Below are 25825 nucleotides of genomic sequence, written 5' to 3'. Positions count from 1 at the left end.
CGAAAATTGGGCTCCTGGGGGCGCGACTGGGCCGTTTTTTTGGCGCCGGCGCGAAAAAATCGTCTGGGGAGGCCTTCCTGGGGGCGCGGCTGGAGATGTCCTAAGGGAGCAGCAAAGGTACTATCTACAGGGACAACAATTACCACATGCCAATACCTGGCACACTGATTGGACTCTACTCGTGGACACTAGACAATAGGTCATCAGAGGTTTGTGTTTCTTAAGAGTAAGTTCATGGCAGAACAGAAAATTCAACTGTAGTATAAATCATCGTCTTCTTCCGCTGATGCAACAGCAGATACCAAAGGATCTTATGTGAATAACTAACTAATTAATACCAACATGAATAATCTACTGCCTTGCAAATTATTTTGGTTACTTTTTCAGAGAATCCAAAAATTTGATACTCGAGCATTGTAGAGACTTTTAGGTAATGCTGAACTAATTTGCCAACATTGAGAGAGGCTGGGGTATTTCTTACTTCTCAGTAGAGGTAATCATTTGCAACAACAAAATGTGTAGTACGACAGAAGTTTTATTTAGCATTATATGACAGAAGATTTATTAGGTAGGAGAAGGAATCGAATTAGTACATTTCAAAGAGAAAAATGGCATCGCGTATAATGCTAAATTGCTATTACCCTTTGATAGGGCATGTACAGAACAACAGAGCTTTACCACAGGCCAATGGATATATCCTTGGCACACAAACTGGAATAGGAGTCGAGAGGAAATGCTTTTTTCTTTCTTTTAGGTGGAGGATACAATCTTCAAACTTTAGCGTATATACACATCACAACACTGCACGTAAAAATATAGTTACATGATCTTCCTATCTCTTACAGATGCATACTCCTAATATAATACAGTAAGTTCAAGAGACAACACATGATTTAACTGTACAAATCATCTACTTCAGCTGCAGTGGCAGCGGCCGCGAAAGGATTGGCCGCAGCTGTAGCACCCGCCGCCGGCTGGTCAGGGAACCGGAACTCGCTGCCAATACCACGGGACTGCTGCAGTGTCTGAGCAAAGGTATGGTATTTGCGAATATCAGCATCGGTCACACTCCGGCGTGCATACCTCATGCTCTCCTCGAAGTGAGCAGCCTTGATCTCATCCATCTCGTCTTCCTCCATGGCTTCAGGGTTTTCCTTCAGTCGCCTCTCCTTTTCCATGTCCTTCTCAATGTTTTCTCTGATGGCATATTTGCACGCACGCTGGCAGATTTCCGTGATGTCCGCGCCGCTGAACCCTTGTGTGTATTTGGCGAGCGCATTCAGGTCGACATCCTTGGCCACAGGAGACTTCCTAAGGCAGGCCCTGAAGATCTGGAGCCTGGATTCAATGTCGGGGAGAGGAATGTAGATAAGCTGATAAAGGCGCCCAGGCCTCAGCAAGGTAGGGTCTATGATGTCTGGCCTGTTGGTGGCACCGATGATGAACACGGTTTTCTTGGCATTCATTCCGTCCATCTTGGTGAGAAGCTGATTCAGCACCCTATCAGCGGCATCGCCTACACTGCTTCCTCTCTGCGTGGCAATCGAGTCGAGCTCATCGAAGAAGAGGACACATGGTGCCGACCCCCTGGCCTTGTCGAAAATCTCACGCACATTGGCGTCGCTCTCACCAAACCACATGGTAAGCAGCTCCGGTCCTTTGATGCTGATGAAGTTAGCCTGGCACTCGTTAGCAATCGCCTTGGCCAACAAGGTCTTGCCGCAGCCCGGAGGGCCGTAGAACAGAACACCTTTGGAGGGAGACATGCCAAACTTCTCAAACTTCTCTGGGTATTCCACCGGATACTGGACGGTCTCCTGCAGCTCCCTTTTGACACCCTCCAGACCACCAACGTCTTCCCAAGAGACATTTGGAACTTCCACGACAGTTTCATGAAGAGCGGAAGGGTTGCTTGTGCCCAGTGCAATCTTGAAATGGTCATTCATGACAGCCATAGAATTCAGTATCTCAGCATCAATGGTGTCATCCTCGAGGTCGATAACATCCATCTTCTCGCGAATGCACTGGAGAGCAGCCTCGGTACAAAGGGCGGCGAGATCAGCGCCGACATACCCATGAGTGTCCCTTGAGACATGCTCTAGTTCAACATCTTCAGCTAGCTTCATGTTTTTGGTGTGAATCCGGAGAACCTCAAGCCGCCCAACTTCATCGGGGACTCCAATGTCGATCTCCCGGTCAAACCTGCCAAACCTTCTGAGAGCAGGGTCGATGATGTTCGGGCGGTTGGTAGCACCCATGTCAATAACATGTGCACGGGCTTTGAGGCCATCCATGAGAGTGAGCAGCTGCGAGACGATACGCCTTTCGACTTCTCCGTTGGTCTTGTCTCTCTTTGTGGCTATGGAATTGTAACATCCCAAATTTTTAATTTGGAATGTTATACATTAGACCATCCATGCATATCATATTTTTTTTTGCTTTTGGTTTTGATCCTAGAAATTCTACGCAACTCAAGGACCCACGGAGAGAGTTGGGGATTTTGTTATTTTCATATTTGAGTTTTCTCAAATTTTGGAATAGGATCATTTGATTTTATTTATTTTATCATCAATTATTTCTATTACAAAAATATGAGAGAGGGAATAAAATGACTTTCCCAAAATAAAGAAATATTGAGGATTTAATAATAAAATCAAATAGGATTTTATTTCGGAGTTTTTCGTTATTTTATTTGAATTTAGGAAAAATATGCGTTTTCCAAAATTGCATTTTCGCCCCAAATAAATGTTCATCTTGCCCGGCTTGATTTTAGAAGTCGGGGAAAATTTATTTCGGGATTTTTGGAGTCCGTTTAGTATTTCTTTCGTTTGATTTTCTACGCGAAGTTATTTAAAAAAAACGAACCGACCTACGGGCCGTACACGAGCGGGACTCCGCCTGGGGGCAGCCTATATAAAGCGCCGCCCGAGCTGCCAGCCCGCCCTGCCAGCCCACCGCCGCCCAAACCCTAGCCGCGCCGCCGCCTTGATCCCCGCGCCGCCGCCGCCACCCGCGCGCCGCCGTCAGCCGCCGCCGCCCGAGGTGCCTCGATTTCCGCGCCGCCGGTTTTCTCGAAAAACCGTTCTGTTTTTCGCCGGTTTTTTTTGTTTCCGTTTTTTTATTAGATCAGTTTTTTTGGTTCGGTTAAATAGCGAGCGTTCGCTCGTTCGTTCGTTTTAACGAACGTGTTCGTCGTTTAGATCCAGTTAACGAACGTTCGTTCGTTAAGCTGTTCGTCGTTTTTCTTTTTCTCGGATTTAATCCGCGATTTTCTGATCGCGGTTTCTGATCCGATTTTCGTTCTGGTATAACTTTTCCCTCGTTTATCGGAATCAGGTGATTCAAGCGCCTGGAGTTTCGCCTCGAAACCCTCTTTCCAAATTACCAACTTGAACAAGTTTTTGCTACTGTAAAAATTGACTTAGATCCAGATTAGTAAAACGAAGTTGTTTTCTTCGCCGTTTGACTTTCGTATCTTCGTTCGATTTGTTTTCTTTTGCAAATGGAGTTCTTAAGTTGAACTTTCTGGTTAGATCTCTTACTTGAGTTTTACCTGTGCATTAGATGAGTACTTATTGTATGCTTGTTTGTTTGTCTGCGATAGAATACCCAGAGTGCGCCGCCTGTTATTTCGAATCTCTAGGTTTCGCGGATCATCAGCAAGGCAAGTAACACTTTGATCATTCCTTTCTCATACCCAGTTTTTATGCATTAGATCAATCCTCAAACATTGCATGATTAGGATCTAATTAATTTGTGGGTTTTGGGAAGTAGTTGAGGTAGTACCTATTACCTGTTTTATTTTCAAACCTTTGTGAGTTACTTCTACGTTTGCTTATTATACCATGCTATGCTAGTAGACGTAGATTGGGTGAGTGTATCCATGACAGATGTGAGATTGTTAATTTAATGGTTTATTTAAGGTGGCAACTTTAATACACATCTGGGTGGATTGAGGTACCTGGGTATTCCAGGATTGCCTGTTTGTTTTTGGACCGCCACCCAGGCTCAAAGGGATCATAAGATTATTCATGCTAGAAACTTACGTGTGCAGCCACATGCTATTATGGGCTCTAGCATAGTTGACTAAGTCGTGCGAACTCTTACAGTGGTAGACTAGAAGATGTAGGGGATGTAGGTTGGTACGGTCTACCCATCGTAAGGTGCTAGCACTTCTGAAAGACTATGTCTAGGTCATCCGTTTCTCTAACACTATGAAGTGCGAGAAATCAAACGGAGGAGATCGAGTCATGTGGGGAAAAGTGCGCAAACCTCTGCAGAGTGTAACAAACTAATCATGGTTAGCCGTGTCCCCGGTTATGTACATCTAGAGTATCTAGTACTTGGATATCATGTGAATCTCATCATGTTACTTTAATTAATTTTGTTGGGTTTAATGATGATGCTTAATTGGGATTGAGAATGCTGTCAACCATTCTCAATGTTTAACAACCACCATGATAGTTAAATAAATTTATTTCTTTGCAGTAGGGAAAAATTGGCTTTACACAAAACTGTAACCATAGAGCTTTCCACCAGCCAAATATGCATGTAGTATAGCTTATTCCATCGTATTTCTCTATGTGTTACATTGCCAGCATATTCCATGTGCTGACCCGTTTTCGGGCTGCAACGTTTCATGTTGCAGACTTTCCAGACGACGAGTAAGGTGCCTTTAGGTCCTGGTTCTATACTCAGTGATGCCGTTGGAGTTGATGGACTCGCTTATCTTCCAAGTCTTCCGCTGTTATCGTTATTAGATGGCCCTAAGCCATATTTATTTTAATAAGTTCTCTCTTGAGACATTCAATGTAATAAGTGTGTGATTGCTACTCTGTTATAAATCCTTCAAGTATTGTGTGGTGTCAACATTACTGATCTAGGGATGACACCTGAGCACAGAGATCAGACTGTTTGAGGTCTGGTCGCTACAAAGATGGTATCAGAGCAGACGCTGACTGTAGGACACGACCACTAAGCAAAAGCCCTAGAATGCTACTCTCTTCTCATTTTCTGACTCCTCATCCTTTCTATTCTTTAGGATGGCGGATGCAAGGAACAAGTTCATGCAACCGGATGAAGATACACCCTTTGGACGACACCTGAAGGAAGTCACCAAGTACTTGAAGATCGGAGTACCAAGCTTCACCGGAACCTACAACGCCACTTTACCTGAAGAGGAGCGTTGGAAGATTCAAGTTCAAATTCCAGGAAGGACCTTCATGCCCGTCACTGAGACCATAGAGTTTTCCTTTGATGCACCAACCTGGAACCTAGGAAAGAGCATGGCAGCCCACATTTCCATGGGACGTACTGGAGAAGTCTATCATAAGGAACTTAAGGATACTATCTACCAGATTTGTGGGCGCCGAGATGAGAAATGGGAGATGATCAGCACCCGGAAGGACCGCTCAATTGCAGCTTTCATCCAGGAGTTGAACCAGCACATCCGACGCCAGGAGAACCAAATGTGCACAGGGATGATGGATCTAAAGAAGGCCATGGCCAAAATCACGGAACTGGAGGAAGAACTCAAGTCTACACGTGATGGATACGAGGAGGAAATAGCAACACTAGTTGAGAAGAGCGATGATCTGAAGAAGAAGCTGAAAGTCTTTATGGGATTTCCTGCGACAGAAGGAGAAGACGAAGATTTCACATGCCCAGAGAACTACATCATCATTGACGACACCGACTCGGACCCAGATGATAGTGATGATGATTATGTTGATGAAGCTGGAGCAGATATCATGGAGTCTTCAATGGAGCAGGTTTTCTAGTCGACTACCATAACAGTAGTAGTGTTCCACCATGTATCTAGTATAGTCCACACACTTTTGCGATAGTTCTAGACCGATTGTATGCCCTTGTTTGATTGAATGAAGTGATTTTGTGTGCATTTGCCTCATGTGCAATTGGTTAGTGCTTTCTCTTTAGACCTCATTCTGTTCTTAATTCTCATCTTTTCTAAACCCTCATATGCCTCCGAGACGTGACAATGGATTTCACCGGAGCTCACCCAATTGATCTAGCAGCAGAATGCATTGATGCAGATATTAGTCCAGAATCAGAATCAGGGAAATAACAACAACAATCCACCACCGCCACCACCTGTTGATCATTTAACCCGTTTTCTTAGGCTGAATCCGCCGGTGTTCTCTAGTAGCACCGAGCCGATAGTAGCAGATGATTGGCTCCGCAACACAGGGAGGGAGTTGACCACTGCAGGTTGCACAGATGCGGAGAAGGTGCAATTTGCCGCACACCAGCTTGATGGACCCGCAGCGGCATGGTGGGAGAATTTTACAGCCGCTTATCCTGTAGACACTGTCACATGGGATCAGTTTCAGCAGGCATTCCGTACTGCCCATGTTTTAGCAGGAGCTATGGCCATGAAGAAGCGTGAGTTTCGCAACTTGCGCCAAGGAGGACGGACAGTTGGCCAGTATGTGGATGACTTTAGCAAACTAGAATGTTATGCCCCAGATGACATTGCTACGGGTGCGGCTAAGCAGGAGAAGTTTCTGGAAGGGCTGAATGATGAGCTGAGCATGCAGTTGATGGTGGAAAATTTCAACAACTACCAGGAGTTGGTAGATCATGCTCTTATGATTGAAGGGAAGCAGCAACAGATTGAAAACCGCAAGCGGAAGTATGGACAGGGGAAGTATAACTCTGGAGCCCAACAAAAGCCCCGTCTTACCCCTAAACCGGGAGGGCAATTTCAGCATACTCATGGAGGAGGTAGCTCACACAATCATAATGGCACAAAGAATGGAAACGGGAATGGAGGAAACAATGGACAAAACCGCACCAACCCGTCAACACCATCCAAGGTAGACCTGAGCCATATCACTTGTTTTAAGTGTCGTAAGACTGGGCATTATGCAAATGAATGTCCAGAATCCCAAAATGGTAACGGCAATGGAAGCTCAGGCAAGAAGCCGAACCCTTTCAACAGGGGACAGGTGAACCACGTTACCCTGGAGGAGGTTGAAGCTCATCCAGACGCAGTAATAGGTAAGTTTTTGGTTAAGACATTTACTGCAGTTGTTCTTTTTGATACTGGTGCATCGCATTCATACATATCAAGGGGATTTGTGGATAAGTATAAATTACCAACCCAAGCCCTTAGGTCACCCATGCTAGTAACCTCACCCGTAGCAGAATACATGGCTAGTATATGGTGTGATCGATTACCATTAAGGATTGGACACTATGTTTTTCCCTCGGACCTAATAGTTCTGGAATCGCAAGGATTGGATGTGATATTAGGCATGGATTGGTTATCGGAGTATGGAGGGAACATAGATTGCGCCAGTAAGTCGATTTTGCTTACCACCCCAAAAGGAAGGAGGATCAAGTATATCACGGCATGAGCCGAGGAGGGCACATGTAAATTCCTTATCAGGAGTTGTGCAGGAGGAAGTACCAGTGGTAAGGGATTTCCCGGATGTTTTTCTTAAAGAGTTGCCAGGCATGCCACCGGACAGAGACATTGAGTTTCTGATTGAACTACTGCCAGGCACTGGGCCAATATCTAAGAGACCATATAGGATGCCATCCCAAGATTTGGAGGAAATTAAGAAACAGATTAAGGAGTTGTTGGACAAAGGTTTTATCCGCCCAAGTTCTTCACCTTTGGGATCGCCAGTACTTCTAGTGGAGGAGAAGGATGGATCATTAAGAATGGTTGTTGATTATCGAGGATTGAATGAAGTGACCATTAAGAACAAATACCCGTTGCCGATGATCAATGATCTGTTTAACCGCTTGCAAGGAGCAAAGGTGTTTTCCAAGATTGATTTGCGATCAAGATATCATCAGTTGAAGATTCGAGAGTAGGATATACCTAAGACGGCTTTTACCACCAGGTACGGGTTGTATGAGTATACCGTTATGTCATTTGGTCTAACTAACGCCCCGGCCTATTTTATGAACATGATAAACAAGGTGTTTATGGAGTTTTTGGATAAGTTCGTCGTGGTATTCATTGACAATATTTTGGTCTACTCAAAGAATGAAGAAGAACATAAGGAGCACTTGTGTTTGGTACTCGAGAAGCTTAGAGAACATCAGTTGTACGCCAAGTTCAGCAAGTGTGAGTTTTGGTTGAAGGAAGTTGGATTTCTCGGACATGTTATATCCGGAGAAGGAATAGCAGTAGACCCCACTAAAGTTGCCACTGTGACAAACTGGGAAGTACCAACAACAGTTGGAGAGATTCGGAGTTTCCTTGGACTCGCAGGATACTACTGAAGATTCATTGAGAATTTCTCGAGAATTGCGAAGCCTATGACGGAATTGTTGAAGAAGGATACCAAGTTCATATGGACTGAGGAGTGTGAGGCTAGTTTCCAGGAGTTGAAGAAACGTTTGGTTACCTCACCAGTGTTAATTCTGCCAGATCAGACCAAGGATTATGACGTGTATTGCGACGCTTCACATCGAGGACTTGGAGCAGTGCTCATGCAGGAGGGAAGAGTTGTTTCATACGCTTCACGACAACTAAAACCTCACGAATTGAATTATGCCACGCATGATTTGGAGTTAGCAGCTGTAGTACATGCATTGAAAACGTGGAGACATTTTCTCGTTGGAAATCACTGTGAGGTGTACACCGATCACAAGAGTTTAAAGTACATCTTCACGCAAAAGGAGTTGAATCTCAGGCAGAGGAGATGGTTGGAGCTTATTAAAGATTACGATATGAGATTGCATTATCACCCCGGGAAGGCTAACATTGTAGCAGACGCGTTGAGCCGTAAGAGCCATGTCAACACCCTAATGACCGAAGGTTTACCAAAAGAATTAGCCGAGGAGTTCCGGGAGCTATGTTTGGAAATAGTTCCGAGAGGCTATGTAGCAGCATTGGAAATTCAGTCCACCTTGATGGATAAAATGAAGCTCAAAGGACAGATAAGGAAGTTGCTTCCATTAAGGAGAAGATGAGCCAGGGAAAAGCTAAGGGATTTCATGAGGATGAACACGATACCCTATGGTTTGAAGACCGTGTATATGTGCCCAACGACCTGGAGATTAGGAAGTTGATTCTGCAAGAAGCACATGATTCACCCGTATTCAATTCACCCAGGAAATACCAAGATGCATTTGGATTTGAAGGATACATTCTGGTGGACCGGAATGAAGAAAGACATTGCGGAGTACGTAGCAGTTTGCGATGTATGTCAAAGAGTAAAAGCAGAGCATCAAAAGCCAGTAGGATTGCTACAGCCATTGCCGATACCCGAATGGAAGTGGGATAAGTTAGGCATGGATTTTATCACAGGATTACCAAGGACTCGTTCCGGCTATGACTCAATTTGGGTTGTAGTTGATCGGTTGACGAAGGTAGCACATTTCATCCCAGTAAAGACCACTTACACTAGTGCTAAGTTGGCCAAGATATACATGAACAGGATCGTCTGTTTGCATGGAGTTCCGAGGAGTATCGTATCAGATAGAGGAACCCAGTTTACTTCAAAGTTCTGGAAGCAGTTGCACGAGACTTTGGGTACCAGGCTAGAGTTTAGTACAGCTTTTCATCCACAGACAGATGGATAGACCGAGAGAGTCAACCAGATTTTGGAGGATATGCTGAGAGCTTGTGCGCTAGATTATGGATCAAGTTGCGATGACAATTTGCCATATGCAGAGTTTTCTTACAACAACAGCTATCAAACCAGTTTGAAAATGGCCCCTTTCGAAGCCTTGTACGGAAGGAGGTGCAGGACACCGTTGTCATGGGACGAGGTTGGAGACCGCCAGTTGTTTGGACCTGATTTGATTAAGGAGTCTAAACAGAAGGTGAAGTTAATTCACGAAAGGCTCAAGGTAGCCCAGTCCAGGCAGAAGAGCTACGCGGATTCAAAACACAAGGAAACAGAATATGAAGTTGGAGACAGAGTTTATCTTCGAGTATCCCCGCTTCGAGGAGTTAAGCGAATTGGAGTTAAAGGAAAGCTAGCGCCCCGATTTGTAGGACCATATCATGTTTTGGAACATATGGGAGAAGTTGCTTACAAGTTGGAATTACTCGAGGGATTGTCAGGTATTCACGATGTGTTCCATGTTTCTCAGTTGAAGAAGTGCCACGCAGAGATGGCTGACATGCCATTGAGAGACACAGTGCCGTTGGAAGCAATTCAGTTGGATAACAATTTGACCTATGAGGAGAAACCAGTTAAGATTCTCGAGTTTGCCAGCAGAGTCACCCGCAGCAAGGTTATCAAGTTCTGTAAGGTTCAGTGGAGCCACCACTCGAAGGACGAAGCCACTTGGGAACGAGAGGAAGATTTGCTCAAGGACCACCCTCACCTATTTTCTAGCCAACCCGAATCTCGAGGGCGAGATTCATCTTAAGGGGGGTAGGTTTGTAACATCCCAAATTTTCAATTTGGAATGTTATACATTAGATCATCCATGCATATCATATTTTATTTGCTTTTGGTTTTGATCCTAGAAATTCTACGCAACTCAAGGACCCACGGAGAGAGTTGGGGATTTCGTTATTTTCATATTTGAGTTTTCTCAAATTTTGGGAATAGGATCATTTGATTTGATTTATTTTATCATCAATTATTTCTATTACAAAAATATGAGAGAGGGAATAAAATGACTTTCCCAAAATAAAGAAATATTGAGGATTTAATAATAAAATCAAATAGGATTTTATTTCGGAGTTTTTCGTTATTTTATTTGAATTTAGGAAAAATATGCATTTTCCAAAATTGCATTTAGGCCCCAAATAAATGTTCATCTTGCCCGGCTTGATTTTAGAAGCCGGGGAAAATTTATTTCGGGATTTTTGGAGTCCGTTTAGTATTTCTTTCGTTTGATTTTCTACATGAAATTATTTAAAAAAAACAAACCGACCTACGGGCCGTACCCGAGCAGGACTCCACCCGGGGGCAGCCTATATAAAGCGCCGCCCCGAGCCGCCAGCCCGCCCCGCCAGCCCACCGCCGCCCAAACCCTAGCCGCGCCGCCGCCTCGAGCCCCGCGCCGCCGCCGCCACCCGCACCGCCGCTGCCAGCCGCCGCCGCCGGAGCCGCCGACCTTGCCGGAGCCGCCGCCCGCCGCCTCGCCGCCCACCGCCCGAGGTGCCTCGATTTCCGCGCCGCCGGTTTTCTCGAAAAACCGTTCGGTTTTTCGCTGATTTTTTTTTAGTTTCCGTTTTTTTATTAGATCGGTTTTTTTGGTTCGGTTAAATAGCGAGCGTTCGCTCATTCATTCGTTTTAACGAACGTGTTCGTCGTTTAGATCCAGTTAACGAACGTTCGTTCGTTAAGCTGTTCGTCGTTTTTCTTTTTCTCGGATTTAATCCGCGATTTTCTGATCGCGATTTCTGATCCGATTTTCGTTCTGGTATAACTTTTCGCTCGTTTATCGGAATCAGGTGATTCAAGCGCCTGGAGTTTCGTCTCGAAACCCTCTTTCCGAATAACCAACTTGAACAAGTTTTTGCTACTGTAAAAATTGACTTAAATCCAGATTAGTAAAACTTGTTTTCTTCGCCGTTTGACTTTCGTATCTTCGTTCGATTTGTTTTCTTTTGCAAACCGGAGTTCTTAAGTTGAACTTTCTGGTTAGATCTCTTACTTGAGTTTTACCTGTGCATTAGATGAGTACTTATTGTATGCTTGTTTGTTTGTCTGCGATAGAATACCCGGAGTGCGCCGCCTGTTATTTCGAGTCTCTAGGTTTCGCGGATCATCAGCAAGGCAAGTAACACTTTGATCATTCCTTTCTCATACCCAGTTTTTATGCATTAGATCAATCCTCAAACATTGCATGATTAGGATCTAATTAATTTGTGGGTTTTGGGAAGTAGTTGAGGTAGTACCTATTATCTGTTTTATTTTCAAACCTTTGTGAGTTACTTCTACGTTTGCTTATTATACCATGCTATGCTAGTAGACGTGGATTGGGTGAGTGTATCCATGACAGATGTGAGATTGTTAATTTAATGGTTTATTTAAGGTGGCAACTTTAATACACATTTGGGTGGATTGAGGTACCTGGGTATTCCAGGATTGCCTGTTTGTTTTTGGACCGCCACCCAGGCTCAAAGGGATCATAAGATTATTCATGCTAGAAACTTCCGTGTGCAGCCACATGCTATTATGGGCTCTAGCATAGTTGACTAAGTCGGGCGAACTCTTACAGTGGTAGACTAGCAGATGTAGGGGATGTAGGTTGGTACGGTCTACCCATCGTAAGGTGCTAGCGCTTCTGAAAGACTATGTCTCTGTCATCCGTTTCTCTAACACCATGAAGTGCGAGAAATCAAACGGAGGAGATCGAGTCATGTGGGGAAAAGTGTGCAAACCTCTGCAGAGTGTAACAAACTAATCATGGTTAGTCGTGTCCCCGGTTATGGACATCTAGAGTATCTAGTACTTGGATATCATGTGAATCTCATCATGTTACTTTAATTAATTTTGTTGGGTTTAATGATGATGCTTAATTGGGATTGAGAATGTTGTCAACCATTCTCAATGTTTAACAACCACCATAATAGTTAAATAAATTTATTCCTTTGCAGTAGGGAAAAATTGGCTTTACGCAAAAATGTAACCATAGAGCTTTTCACCAGCCAAATATGCATGTAGTATAGCTTATTTCATCATATTTCTCTATGTGTTACATTGCCAGCATATTCCATGTGCTGACCCGTTTTCGGGCTGTAACGTTTCATGTTACAGACTTTTCAGACAACGAGTAAGGTGCCTTTAGGTCGTGGTTCTATACTCAGTGATGCCGTTGGAGTTGATGGACTCGCTTATCTTCCAAGTCTTCCGCTGTTATCGTTATTAGATGGCCTTAAGCCATATTTATTTTAATAAGTTCTCTCTTGATACATTCGATGTAATAAGCGTGTGATTGCTACTCTGTTATAAATCCTTCAAGTACTATGTGGTGTTAGCATTACTGATCCAGGGATGACACCTGAGCACAGAGAACTGTTTGAGGTCTGGTTGCTATAGGAATCGATCTCATCGATGAAGATGATGGCCGGCGCATTCTTCTCGGCCTCTTCAAATGCCTTCCTGAGGTTGCTCTCGCTCTCTCCGGCCATCTTTGACATGATCTCCGGGCCATTGATCATGAAGAAGAAGGCCCCTGTTTCATTGGCCACAGCTCTGGCAATGAGGGTCTTGCCGGTCCCAGGTGGCCCATACAGCAAGATGCCCTTTGGAGGCTTCACACCGATGCACTTGAACAGCTGGGGGTGGTGCAGTGGGAGCTCAACCAGCTCTCTGATCTGGGCCATCTGCTTCCTGACCCCACCGACATCATCGTAGCCGACATCGTCGAGCCTCTCCTCATCCTCCCGCTTGACAGGCTCGCCGTCACAGAATATCTTCGTGTCTGACGCGACGATGCAGTACTCCGCGGGGTCGGTCTCCACGACCTTGAAATCCACGCTCGTCATGTCGCCTCTCACCAGGAACAGGTCTCCTTTCCTGAGGGGACGATAGGCCTCGAGGAAGTAGGGTCTCAGGAAGGCGTCGAACAGGTTTCCGGCGATCCCTTCGACGGTGTCATCGATTGGGAGTACGTGGACGCGCTTCCCGTATTTGACATCCGGGCACTGATGGACGGAGACGACGTCACCGAGCCAGACCCTCAGGTTCTTCCTAACGACCTTGTTCATCCGGACCTTGGTCTTGTCGCACGTGTCGTCTGGGAGTAGAATGCAGACCGTGTCCTTCCGCTTCTTGCCCTTGAGCAGGACGGTGTCGCCACGGAAGAGGTCGAGGTTGTCCATGGTGTCCGGGTGCAGGGCGACGGTGGAGTTCTCGTTGTTGGTCGCCTCGTCGACCACCAGCCGGTTCGGCGACTTCTTCCTCTCCAGGATCGCCGTGGAGTAGTCCTTCTTCCCGCTTGCATCGCCCTGGCTTGCCATGGGATGAGACGCGAGTTTGTCTCGATTCGATTGTTTTCCTTGGAAAGTGGGTAAACGATCCTTGGATCCTTGATCTCGTAGTGCGATGTGAGGAGGAAGTTGAGGGGATCGGCAGGCCTTTATAGCATCTTCCTCCCTGTTACTGGAGTAGGGGGTGTTGGTGTCGGAATTGTATAGTCCGAGTTGATCCGGCGTCCCGGCAGAGTGGATCTTCTCTGGCCATGGAAGTGAACGAGAGTCCACTCCAGGTAGGAGACGGACGATTGAGGAGGACTCGGTGCTACTAATCTGAACCTAAAGATAACTGAAGAAAACGACAGCGACACGGACTGAAGAAACGGTGCAGGGAAGAGAAAGATTCGATGAACGGCTCCAATTCAAGCTCGCCAGATCAACGGCTCACGTCGACTCTCAGCTCCTCTGTTTACCGTCCGACAAATTTAACAGTTAACTGAAGCTTGCTCGCCTTTACCGTCGGTCATTATTGTGACGCTAATTATCTGAACACTGTTATTTATTATACTGGAGGCAGAAGTTGATAGATTCTGTAGCGTAGGCATGTCACATGATGTTGAAGCTGTTTACAGTGATTTTCGATGCTAACTTTTCAGAAGGAATAGCTATTAAAACGTTGTCACGTTCCAGTAGTACACCCTCTGTAGTGATCTAAATGCTCTTAAATTTCTTACGGATGGAGCACATATGCCCGTGCGTTGCAACGGAAGAAAAAAATAGTTCATGTTCAAGTTTAATTAGAATAGTATGTGCAAAAATACATTTGTTGTTCATGCAAAATTTAGTCAAAAGTGGACTTTTTTCAACATCCAAATTTATCGAAATAGGACATTGCTAATATCTAATATTTCTTTACCTACCTCAATGTATTTTCCCCGATGAAACAAAATGAAGTTAGGAACCTCCCCTAAAAAAATTAGGAACTCGATAAACTTTGGCCAATACTGATCACAAAATTCAGAGAGAGATAGCATACCCTCGCAACAACTATTATTGTTCTGGGCTTCTTCACATTCAACCGAAGTGGTCTATTTTGTGCGATAGGCGGAAACTTCTTACCTCGTATGAGGGGACATGCTGCATGTTATATAGCATGGGCGCAATAACCCTGATAGCACATACATTCCGTTGGAGAGGATCAAAGGTACATCTTGAGGAGAAAGATAAGGAGGAGATAGACCTTAGTTACAACAGATAATAAGATGATACGCCTAAACTACCTCCTGAACCTCCTGAACTAACTACCAACGAAGATCTCTCCTGTCACGTTACATGTATGCGCATGTGTGTTTGACACCCTCCCTTAATCATAACTTGGTCAAGTTGAGATTATGCTTGAAGTCTTCAAAACTTTGTACAGGCAAAGCCTTTGTGAATCCATCTGCAACTTGATATCTGGAGTGCACAAAACGAATGTCAAGTTGCTTCTGAGCAACCCTTTCTCTGACAAAATGAAAATCAATTTCTATATGCTTTGTCCTGGCTTGAAACACTGGATTTGCAGAAAGATAAGTGGCACCAAGATTGTCACACCATAGACATGGGATTTGTGTATTTTTCACACCAAGCTCCTTCAATATGGACTGAACCCATATTATCTCTGTTGTAGCATTTGCTAATGTTTTATACTTTGCTTCTGTGCTTGATCGGGAGACAGTAGCGTGTTTTCATGCACACCATGATATTAGGTTAGGTCCAAAAAATACTGCAAACCCACCAGTTGATCGTCTGTCATCCAGGCATCCTGCTAAATCAGAGTCAGAGAAGGCACTGACAAGAGTAGAGGGTGATTTTCTGAAATTTAAACCAATGCCCAGAGTGTTTTTGACGTATCTGACTATACGTTTTGCAGCTGTCAAGTGAACAGTTGTGGGTGCATGAAGGAACTGACATACTTTGTTAACAGCAAAGGAAATGTCATGTCTAGTAAGGGTGAGATATTGTAATGCCCCTACTAAACTTCTGTATTTTGTGCTATCCTCTTAATTCAAGAGTGTCCATTCTGTAAGAGATAATTTTTCTGAGCTGGATAAAGGAGTGGGTGAGGGTTTACAACCTTGCAAGCCAGTCTTTTTTACCAGATCAGTTGCATACTTTTCCTAAGAGAGATGAAGTCCTTCCTTGTGTCTCTTCACCTCAATTCCAAAAAAAATGCAAGCCATCAAAGATCCTTCAAGGCAAAATCTGCACCCAAATCTTTTAACAGTCTTGTGATTGCTTCATTAGATGAGCTTATCACAATAATATCATCAACATAGATGAGAAAAAAATGCATGTGTTGGACTTGTTGTAAATAAACAATGAGGTGTCAGATTTTGATGGAACAAGCCCAAGTGCCAGCATTTTATGACAGAGGCAAGAATACCATGCCCTTGGAGCTTGCTTTAATCCATATAGTGCTTTGTCAAGTTTGCACACATGAGAGGGAGCACCTTTACTTTCAAACCCAATAGGTTGTTTCATGTACATTTCCTCTTCAAAAACACCATAAAGGAACGCGTTCTGCACATCTAACTGCCTTTTTTTAGACAAACTGCAAAGCTTTATTACGTCGTCACAATGTTTACAGGGACGAAATCAAGATCGTTGGGCTGGCCTAACCAAACATGGCGACCAACCCCGAGAGATAAAGCGTGCTTTGCTAGTTTGTGAGCTTCGATGTTCGAGCTCCTAAACTCATGACGTATATTACAAACCTCAAATTCTGCCCTATGTTGTATGATTTCATGTGCAATAGCCCCATAGCTTCCTTTGCATTGTTGATGGATGTCATCCATGGCCACTTTACAGTCCGACGCAACATGAATCCTCCTGACATATATGTCATCTGCCAGTGCCAGGGCTTCCCTAATAGCGAGCATCTCCAAAGTGCCTGGATCTGAAAGATGAGAGAAGACCACCGCCGAAGCTCCCAAGAAGGCTCCATCCTGATCTCTACAGATAGCTCCTGCTGCACCTCTCTCCCAGCCTACGGCGGCATCAACATTGATCTTCACCAGGCCCTGTGGTGGTGCCATCCATCTGTTACCTCGAGCTTGTGGAGCCCTGACCCCAACGGCCGTCGGAGTCTGGATTGCCTTGAGTTCAGCTATGTAGGATTTTACAAACCCGTTAATGGCATAAGGTGTCTGGAAGATATGCTCGTACATGGCCTTCCTTTGAGCGCCCCACAGAGCCCATAGTGTGACGACGAAAGCAAGGAAATCATCTTGGTTGAGCGCTTCGTGCATGACGAATAACCATCTTTTCGCGTTTTCCTCTGTGCATGTGCTCAACTTGGTGAGAATCTCCTCTGAAGACAGCGCCCAAGTACTCCTAGAGACCGAACAATCCACAAGGGCATGGCGCCAGGTGTCAACCGCCCCACAAAGGCAGCAAGCTCGGGAAGTTGACATATTTCGATGATGGAGCAGCGATGCTGTGGGGACAGAGTGCTTGGCGAGTCTCCATAAGAAAAATTTCAGTTTTGAGGGGACCTTGATCCGCCATAGTTTTGTCCACCCCTGGTCAGCTCCATGAGAGTCAGAAGCCGAGCCATCTTCATAAAGCCATGCCTCGCGGCTGAGCTTCGTTAGTTGGATCATCCGATACGCTGAACGCACGGTGAACGTGCCCTTCCTCTCCTCGGACCGGGCCCAGAAATCGTCAGTCTGTCCTGTGCAAAGGGGTATTTGCAGTATGGCTGCAGCATCGATTGGTATAAACACCGTCCGGACTAGATCCTCCTTCCAGGATGATGTAGTGTGATCTATCAACTCAGCTACTGTAGTTGGAGGATTCTGCACTAGAGAGGTGATCGGTCTCTTCATGTTTGGTCTCGGCAACCAATTGTCCTCCCATATCTTTGTCGATTCACCGTCTCCAATTCTGCGTACCAAACCCTGGACCATGATATCCCGTCCATCCAAGATAGCCCGCCAAATCTGTGAGGGGTGAGGCCCTAGTGTTGCTCCAAAAATGTCCGAGTTGGGATAGTATACTGCTTTCAGGATCCTCGCACTGAGAGACAGTGGATTTTGCAACATGCGCCAGGATTGCCTTGCTAGGAGTGCCAAGTTGAACATCTCCATGTCCCGAAAGCCAAGACCTCCAAGATGCTTTGGCAGAGTGACCACATCCCATGCCACCCAGCTCGGTTTTCGATTCCCCTGCTTACTTCCCCACCAGAATTGTCTGATTAGCACAGTAATACTTTCACATAGTCCCCGTGGAAGTCGGAAGCAAGCCATCGAATACACTGGAATTGCTTGAGCCACTGCTTTGATTAGTACCTCTTTCCTCGCTGAAGATAATAGCTTTTCCATCCATCCTTTGACCTTCTCCCAAACTCGGTCCCTCAAGTATTTGAAGGTTCCATTCTTCGAGTGACCGACCTCCGTTGGCATTCCCAAATACCTGTCACTAAGGGACTCGTTATGCACATTCAGAATATTTTTCATTTCGTCTCTTACCACTTGTGGGCATCCTCTGCTGAAGAAAATCGAAGATTTATCATGATTTATCCTCTGACCCAAAGCCAAACAGTATGTTTCGAGCAGGTTTGATACTGCTACTGCCCCCTCATTCCCTGACTTAAATAGCAGCAGGCTGTCATCTGCGAAAAGGAGGTGGTTAACGGCCGGGGCCGTGGGTGCCACCTTAAGACCAACAATACTTGATGACGAAGAACTGGTTTTCAGGAGGCACGAGAGGCCCTCCGCTGCAATTAAGAAGAGATAGGGGGATATCGGATCTCCCTACCTTAAACCTCTGCTCGGCATGAAATGATCAAGCTTTTCACCGTTAAAGAGCACTGAGAAGGATACCGACCTCACCATGCCCATAATTGTATTTATCCAAGGGGGAGCAAAACCAAGCTTTCCCATGATTGCCTCTAAGTAGTCCCATTCCAGCCTGTCATACGCCTTCATCATATCGAGCTTAAGTGCACAATAACCGTTAGCCTTAGCTTTGCTCCGCTTCATAAAATGAAGACATTCATATGCACTGATAATATTATCCGTTATGAGTCTGCCCGGAACGAAGGCCGATTGTTCCTCAGATATGATATCCGGTAGAATTTGCTTGAGCCTGTTTGCAATGACTTTGGATGCAATTTTGTATAGCACATTACAAAGACTAATAGGCCTAAACTGGGACAAAACACTGGGGTTTGTTACCTTGGGAATCAGAACAAGGATGGTGTCATTTATGCACTCCGGGCTCTCCTCCCCCCTCACAATTCTCAACACTGCCTCAGTCACCTCTGTACCACAAAGCTCCCAGTGTCGCTGAAAAAAGTGTGCCAGAAAACCATCCGGTCCTGGCGCCTTGGTCGGGAACATCTGGAATAAGGCTGCCTTGACCTCCTCGTTTGTGTAATGCGCACACAGCACCTCATTCATCTCCAGTGTTACTTTCCTTGGGACGCAGTTTAGGACAGCCTCCATGTTGCTTACCCCCTCCGTAGTGTATAATGTTTTGTAGAAGTCGTTCACCATGGCCCTCAGCTCGTCCAGATCATCTGTGAGCACCCCAAGAGAGTTATGCAGTGCCTTTATCATGTTCTTCTTGCGCCGGATGCTTGCACGTAGATGGAAAAATTTGGTATTCGTGTCTCCCGAAGAGAGCCACTGGACCCTGGATCTCTGCCTCCACATGACCTCCTCCCTATGGTACAATTCCACAAGCTTCTCATTGATCTTAAGTTCGACATGTGTTGGTGCTGTTCTACTTGCATCCGATCTCAGCTTCTCGAGTTCGCCCTTGAGCCGTTTAATCTCCTTACGCACACTGCCAAAAGTGTCCTTATTCCATCGCCCCAGGTCTTGCGACACCGCCGAGAGCTTAACCCGGAGATCTTCTAACCTGTTGGCTGCGCCTGTATTTGCCCACGACTCCGCAATCTTGCTACTCCATGACTCATGGCCCTCCCACATGACCTCGTACCTGAAGGTACTCGGCCGCTGGTTGTGCCTTTGCTCCCTGTTCAGATTCGCCAAAATAGGGCTGTGATCGGACGTGGCTGCCACCAGGTGCGTGAGGTCAGCCGAAGGGAAGCGGGCTTGCCACTCCACCGAGGCCAAAGCTCTGCTGAGGCGCACCCTGGTGAAGGTTCCTCCCGTGACCTTCTTCTGAAAGGTCCATGGTAAGCCAATATAGCCAATATCAAGCAGCATGCAAACGTCAACGGCATCTCTGAAGGCTTGGATTTGCGCATTGCTTCGCTGACCGACACCCACATGTTCTTCCGGACATAGCACCTCATTGTAATCACCCACACACAGCCACGGGAGACTGCTCAAAGTGCTAATGTTTTTTAAAGTGTCCCAGGTGCGGTATCTCATGTGGGTCTGAGCTTCTCCATAAACTACAGTCAGTCTCCAAGGATCGTCACGAGCAATCAAGGTGGTAATCAGAGTAACCCAAAATCTCGATATTTATTTCATTGTTCCAAAACAAACCAATGCCTCCACTTCTACCACGGCTACTAACAGCAAAACTCCTATCATAACCAAGTGTTCCTGCTAACGCTTCTACCCTCGAGCCTTCGAGCTGAGTTTCTACAATACACAAAAGGGTAGGGGCAAATTTCTTCGCAAACTCGCGAAGTTCACGGACTGTCGCGGCTTTGCCCATGCCGCGACAGTTCCAGCAGAAGACACTCATTGGGCTTGGCGGTGCCCGTCACTCGGGCCCGCCTGATTTTGGTCGTTCTTGCTAAGAAACAAAACTCTTGCTGTTGAAACCTTGTCAGTCTCCGGCACTGTCTTTGCTCTCTTTGACTCCTGTGTTGCGCTTGGGCTTAGGACCACCGACGATGGATTGGGGGGAGGGGGTAGTGCTAGCGTCATCCCCTTTGTCGCCCCCGAGTGCACCTCCACACCCTGATGAAGCGTTGGCTCCGATCCTCTCTTCCTGATATTCTCAGCATCAGCCATCTCCATGTCCTTTTCGCTGTATTCCTCCCCTTTGTCATCCTGTTGGGAGTGTGAGCGCCCTCCTCTGCCAGACCGTCCTCCTCTGCGACCCCCCCTGCGCCCGCTGCCTCCTCCTGGACCGCTACCGTTCCTCATGACCCAAGACGCCCTGAGCTCCTTGAATACGAGAGCTGACGGAGGGTGGATGCCTGTCCCGTGCTCCTTGTAAAGATGGCCCAGCATGCCGCACACGGCGCACCAATCCGGTAGCTTTTCATACTTAACCTTATAGATCTGCCGCTCGCCACCCCGGATCATGGACATGGCATTCTTGAGGGGTTTAGCAACATTAATCCTCACCCAGACACGATGGAAGTTTCCCGTGAAATCGTGCGACTGGGGTTCCGTGAACAGAACCTCTCCCACCTTGGACGCAAGAGAAGGAATCAGATGGGCATAGAGGATTGGTACATCATGTATCTGAATCCAGATCTCTATTGTGTCCAGCTTGACGTTTGATGGCTTCGTCACTCCGTCGTACTCCTTCAGTATGACTGCATCCCCCCTGAAGTGCCACGGTCCCTCGTGCATGACTCTCTCCCAATCCCCCAAGCAGGAAAATTGGATGGTATAGAGGTTGTCTTCCAGGGGCTTGAACTTAACTTCTTGCGCGAGATCCCAAGCCGCTCTCATGTTACGAAAGAACCAGTACTGACTGTAGGGTTTTACAGAGTTTACCCTAGCAACTGCAATCCATCGTGCTGCCTCCGGTGCATCCTTCTCGTCAAAGACCACGTCGTCTAGATCTTCTTCCTTCAAGCCCAGCTCTTGCATCATCTTCTCCATGTTCGTGACCCCCGCTGAACCCGGGGATCCGTCCGCCGCCATGTTGAAACCCTAACCAGATATCAGCGAATCGGGTTTCTGCAGGTACCCTATGCCCCGAAACCTACCAGCCGCTGGCGCCCCCGGAGAGGGGACGGGCGAGGGGAGGGAGACGCGGGCGGGGGAGGACAGGTCTCGACGGTGGCGTAGATCACCCCTCGAGGAAGACAAACCCTAACTAGAGGGAAAAAGCCATCTAACTGCCTAATACTCCAGCCTCTGGAAACAGCAATAGACAAAACAAGACGGATGATGGCTGTTAGAGTATGTAATGGGCCTAATGGGCCCATTAGTCTTAGGGTTAATTAGAGATAAGGGTTGCTTGCTTAGGGGTCAAGTAAGCCTTGCTTGGGAGTCAAGTAAACCTCTCTATATAAAGAGAGGAGATGTATCAATCTAATCGAGCAAGAATTAAGAAGGAAATCCCTTCCCTCTTGCCCGGCTGTGGGCAAAAAGGCCCCCGACCGGCCCTCTCGCGCCCTCCTTCTAGCAGCCACATAACAATTTGGTATCAGCTAGCTTCGGTTTGATCATGTCTTCACCACCGCCAAGCCCGTCTCTTCCACTGCCGGTCACCTTGTCGCCTCCAGCGACCACCACGACCGTCACCCCGCTCCTGCCCGCGTCGGTATCCTCTGTCGCGCCCGCCACCACCGTCCTCACCTTGGAGGACGTGTCCAAGGTGCTGCGAGACCTAACCCAGGCAGTCCAGGAGATCCACCTGTTCTTGGTCGGGTCCTACGGGCCGCACTCGGTTGCGCCGCCCATCGCCGCCCCCGTGCCGCCGTGGTTGCCATGGCAGCCGCCGCACCAGGCGGCCTTCGCCGTGCTCGCCGGGCCGCTGCAGCTGCCATCCATCACCACCACCACCCAGCCCTGGCTGCAGTGGCAGCCGCCGCTCCTGGCGGCCTCTGCCGCGCCCGATGCGACAGCGCAGCAGCCGCTGCAGCTGCAGCAGCCACCGCCGGTCAGCTCCGTCGCCCAGTATGGGATGCCCTACGACGGGAGTGCGACGACCTCGTTCCCATCAGCGCCGCCGCCATACCAGGGCGTCCACATCCAGCAGATCAAGTCCCTGTCGTTGCCGTCACCGCTTCCGTCTTGGATCGCTACCCGCCACGTGTCGGCGGCGGTGAGGCTGCAGGCTGCTGCGTGCGGCCTCCTAGCGCGTCGGCGTGTGCGGGAGATGCATGCTCTGCAGCTGCCGCTCCTCCAAGTTGCCCTTCGCTGCGCAAAGGACCTCGATCTCGTCCGCTGCGTCGGGGATCTTGGGCATGTGGTTTCCCCCATGGGCGGCCGACATGTTGTTTTCCCTGCGGGCAGCGACCTCAAAGTTTGCGACATTGGTGGTTGGAGGGGCGCACCCCTCCTCGTCATTCTCCATCGCAAGCCCTCCACTCTTCCCTGTGCGGTGCAGACCAACAGCCATACACATACACTCATTTTGTCCAGGTGGTGTCCATGGGATCCAGGTGGCTGTACACGTGCATGTCCAAAATAAAGTGTCCTAGTCTATTTTAGGTTGAGAATAATATAACAAGCCGAGATGTAAAAGGCTTGTTTTTAGGTGTTAGGTTTGTGTTGCGTCAAGTCATGGTTATAAGTTCTTTAGGCTGCAGCTCGAGGACAAGTTGCATGTCCAGGTGGGGTGTAGTGTTAGAGTACGTAATGGGCCTAATGGTCCCATTAGTCTTAGGGTTAATTAGAGATAAGGGTTGCTTGCTTAGGGGTCAAGTAAGCCTTGCTTGGGAGTCAAGTAAACCTCTCTATATAAAGAGAGGAGATGTATCAATCTAATCAAGCAAGAATTAAGAAGGAAATCCCTTCCCTCTTGCCCAGCCGTGGGCAAAAAGGCCCCCGACCGGCCCTCTCGCGCCCTCCTTCTAGCAGCGCCATAACAGTGGCAGCTTTTAAAATTGGACTAAAGGTGTCCTCATAATCTATACCATACCGCTGTTTGAAGCCCTTTGCAACAATCCTAGCCTTATAACGGTGAATGGTTCCATCAGATTTTCTTTTAATCCTGAATACCCACTTGCAATCAATCTAATTTTTACCTTGCCGTGGGGGAACCAAATGCCATGTTTTATTCTTCTTTAGGGCCGTGTACTCTTCATTCATAGCTTTCCTCCACTTTTCACCACCAAGTGCTTCTTCAACTGTATTTGGTTCACCTGGTTCTCCTGTAGAACAAATCATACCATATTTAACTATATGTTTGTAATTAACAGGTCGTGTGCGCCTTGGAGATGGTGTAGCCGAATCTGCGGCCATAGAGGAGCCAGCGGGCTGCACAGAAGTTTCACCAGCAGCAGATTCCAAGGGCAAATCTGCAGCTGTAGCAGCACGTGTTGAACCAGTCGGATCTTCTGTGGCCAGCGACCGCGCCTCAGCTCTTGTGAGGGCTGCAGAGGATCCCAGCCTGCGAACCAGCCCATCATGCTCCAATGATTGCATGTCAGGATGGGAGTCCACGCCGGTCGGCTGGGTGGTGGGCGTGGAGGAATCTGCACCGGATCCCACGCCCATGTTGGGCCCCACATTGATGGAGCGCATCGGAGCCTGCCTCTTGTAGCACATGGGCTGGCCGCAAAAACGCGTGTCGCCCGGGCCAACCGCTGGACGCCAAGTGGTAGATGGAGATTGGCGCGGGGCTGGCAACGTGACACAGCCAGCAGGAGGAGGTCGTGTGTTGCCCGCGGAGTCGGAAGCAGCGCGTGCGCCCGCGCTTGTGCCTGCTGCACCAGATCCCGAGGGGAATCTTATTCCTGTGCCTGCGCCTGCAGCCGCCGATCCCGAGGAGCATCGGATTTCCTGACGCGGAACAAATCCCGAGGAGAATCTGTCTCCTGGTTCTGAACACATGAAATAAGGCCCGATTTTCTCACCGTTGAGGCCGTTTTCAACTGCATTTCTTTGTTGATTGCTCCTGTTTCATCAGCACAAGTCTCATGTACACTATTAGTGAGATTAGTCAACAATTGATCATCAATATTTTTTTCCTTGATCAATACCGATAATATGAGGTGGCAAAAGAGGATTTATTTGCGAAGAAGGACACCGGCATTAGGATGAAGATCAGCAAAAGGAAATTTATTCTCTTCAAAAACGACATCTCTAGAGATGTAGACACGTCCTGTTGAGACATCTAGGCATTTTACACCTTTGTGTTGTGCACTATAGCCAAGGAACACGCACTGTGTGGAGCGAAACATGAGTTTGCGATTATTGTATGGACGGAGATTGGGCCTGCATGCGCATCCAAAAACACGAAGAGACTTATAGTCTAGCTTGGTGTGGAGAAGCCTTTCGACTGGAGTTTCATTATTGATAACACGACTAGGAAGCATATTGATAATATGAACGGCAGTGAGAAAGGCTTCGTCCCAAAATTTGAGAGGCATAGAAGCTCTTGCTAGAAGAGCAAGCCCAACCTCAACGATATGATGATGCTTATGTTCGGAGGAGCCATTTCGTTGGTGAGCATGAGGGCACGACACATGGTGTGAAATGCCAAGGGTTTGGAAGAAGGAGTTTAGTTTCTCGTACTCCCCTCCCCAATTAGATTGGACAACAATGATTTTGTTGTCAAACTTGCGTTCAACAAAAGCTTGAAAGTTTTGAAAAACTTGAAAGACATCTGATTGTTTCTTAAGAAGATAGATCCAATAGAATTTATTGTAGCCATCAAGAAAGCTAACATAGTAGGTGTGTCTACCAACAGAACTAGGGGCAGGACCCCAAACATCAGAAAAAATTAATTGCAATGGTTTTTTGGAGACACTAGTAGATATTGGATAAGATAACTGATGACTCTTAGCTCGTTGACATGAATCACAAATTGTTTCAATATGACGCTCACCAACAAACGGGAGCTTATTTTTCCTAAATAATCTCTCAACTAAAGAAAAAGAAGCATGTCCTAATAGATCATGCCACCGTGTTGATGAAAGTTTGACGACACCATAGACTTGTTTACTGAATCTTCTACGCTCCGGAATCAACAGGTAAAGCCCTCGAACAAATCTACCTCGATAGAGGATTTTCTTCGTTGCCTGATCCTTGATCAAAAAGAAGTAAGGATGAAATTCGAGAAACACGTGATTATCAATGG

The 25825-nt window shown here is 46.9% G+C and overlaps 1 protein-coding gene across 1 annotated transcript; it reads right to left on the bottom strand.

Moving 5' to 3' along the window:
• Positions 1 to 893: 893 nt before the first annotated feature.
• On the bottom strand, positions 894 to 13971 carry LOC123092063 (cell division control protein 48 homolog E-like). The gene is made up of 2 exons (XM_044513738.1): positions 12985 to 13971; positions 894 to 2359 (listed from the first exon to the last, which is right to left on the bottom strand). The coding sequence occupies exons 1-2, from the start codon at positions 13910 to 13912 to the stop codon at positions 894 to 896; spliced, it is 2394 nt and encodes a 797-aa protein (XP_044369673.1). The 5' UTR covers positions 13913 to 13971.
• Positions 13972 to 25825: the final 11854 nt, after the last annotated feature.

This window comes from Triticum aestivum, chromosome 1B, assembly GCF_018294505.1.
Source record: "Triticum aestivum cultivar Chinese Spring chromosome 1B, IWGSC CS RefSeq v2.1, whole genome shotgun sequence".
Lineage (NCBI taxonomy): Eukaryota > Viridiplantae > Streptophyta > Magnoliopsida > Poales > Poaceae > Triticum > Triticum aestivum.
This window is presented reverse-complemented; position numbering and strand designations above follow the sequence as displayed.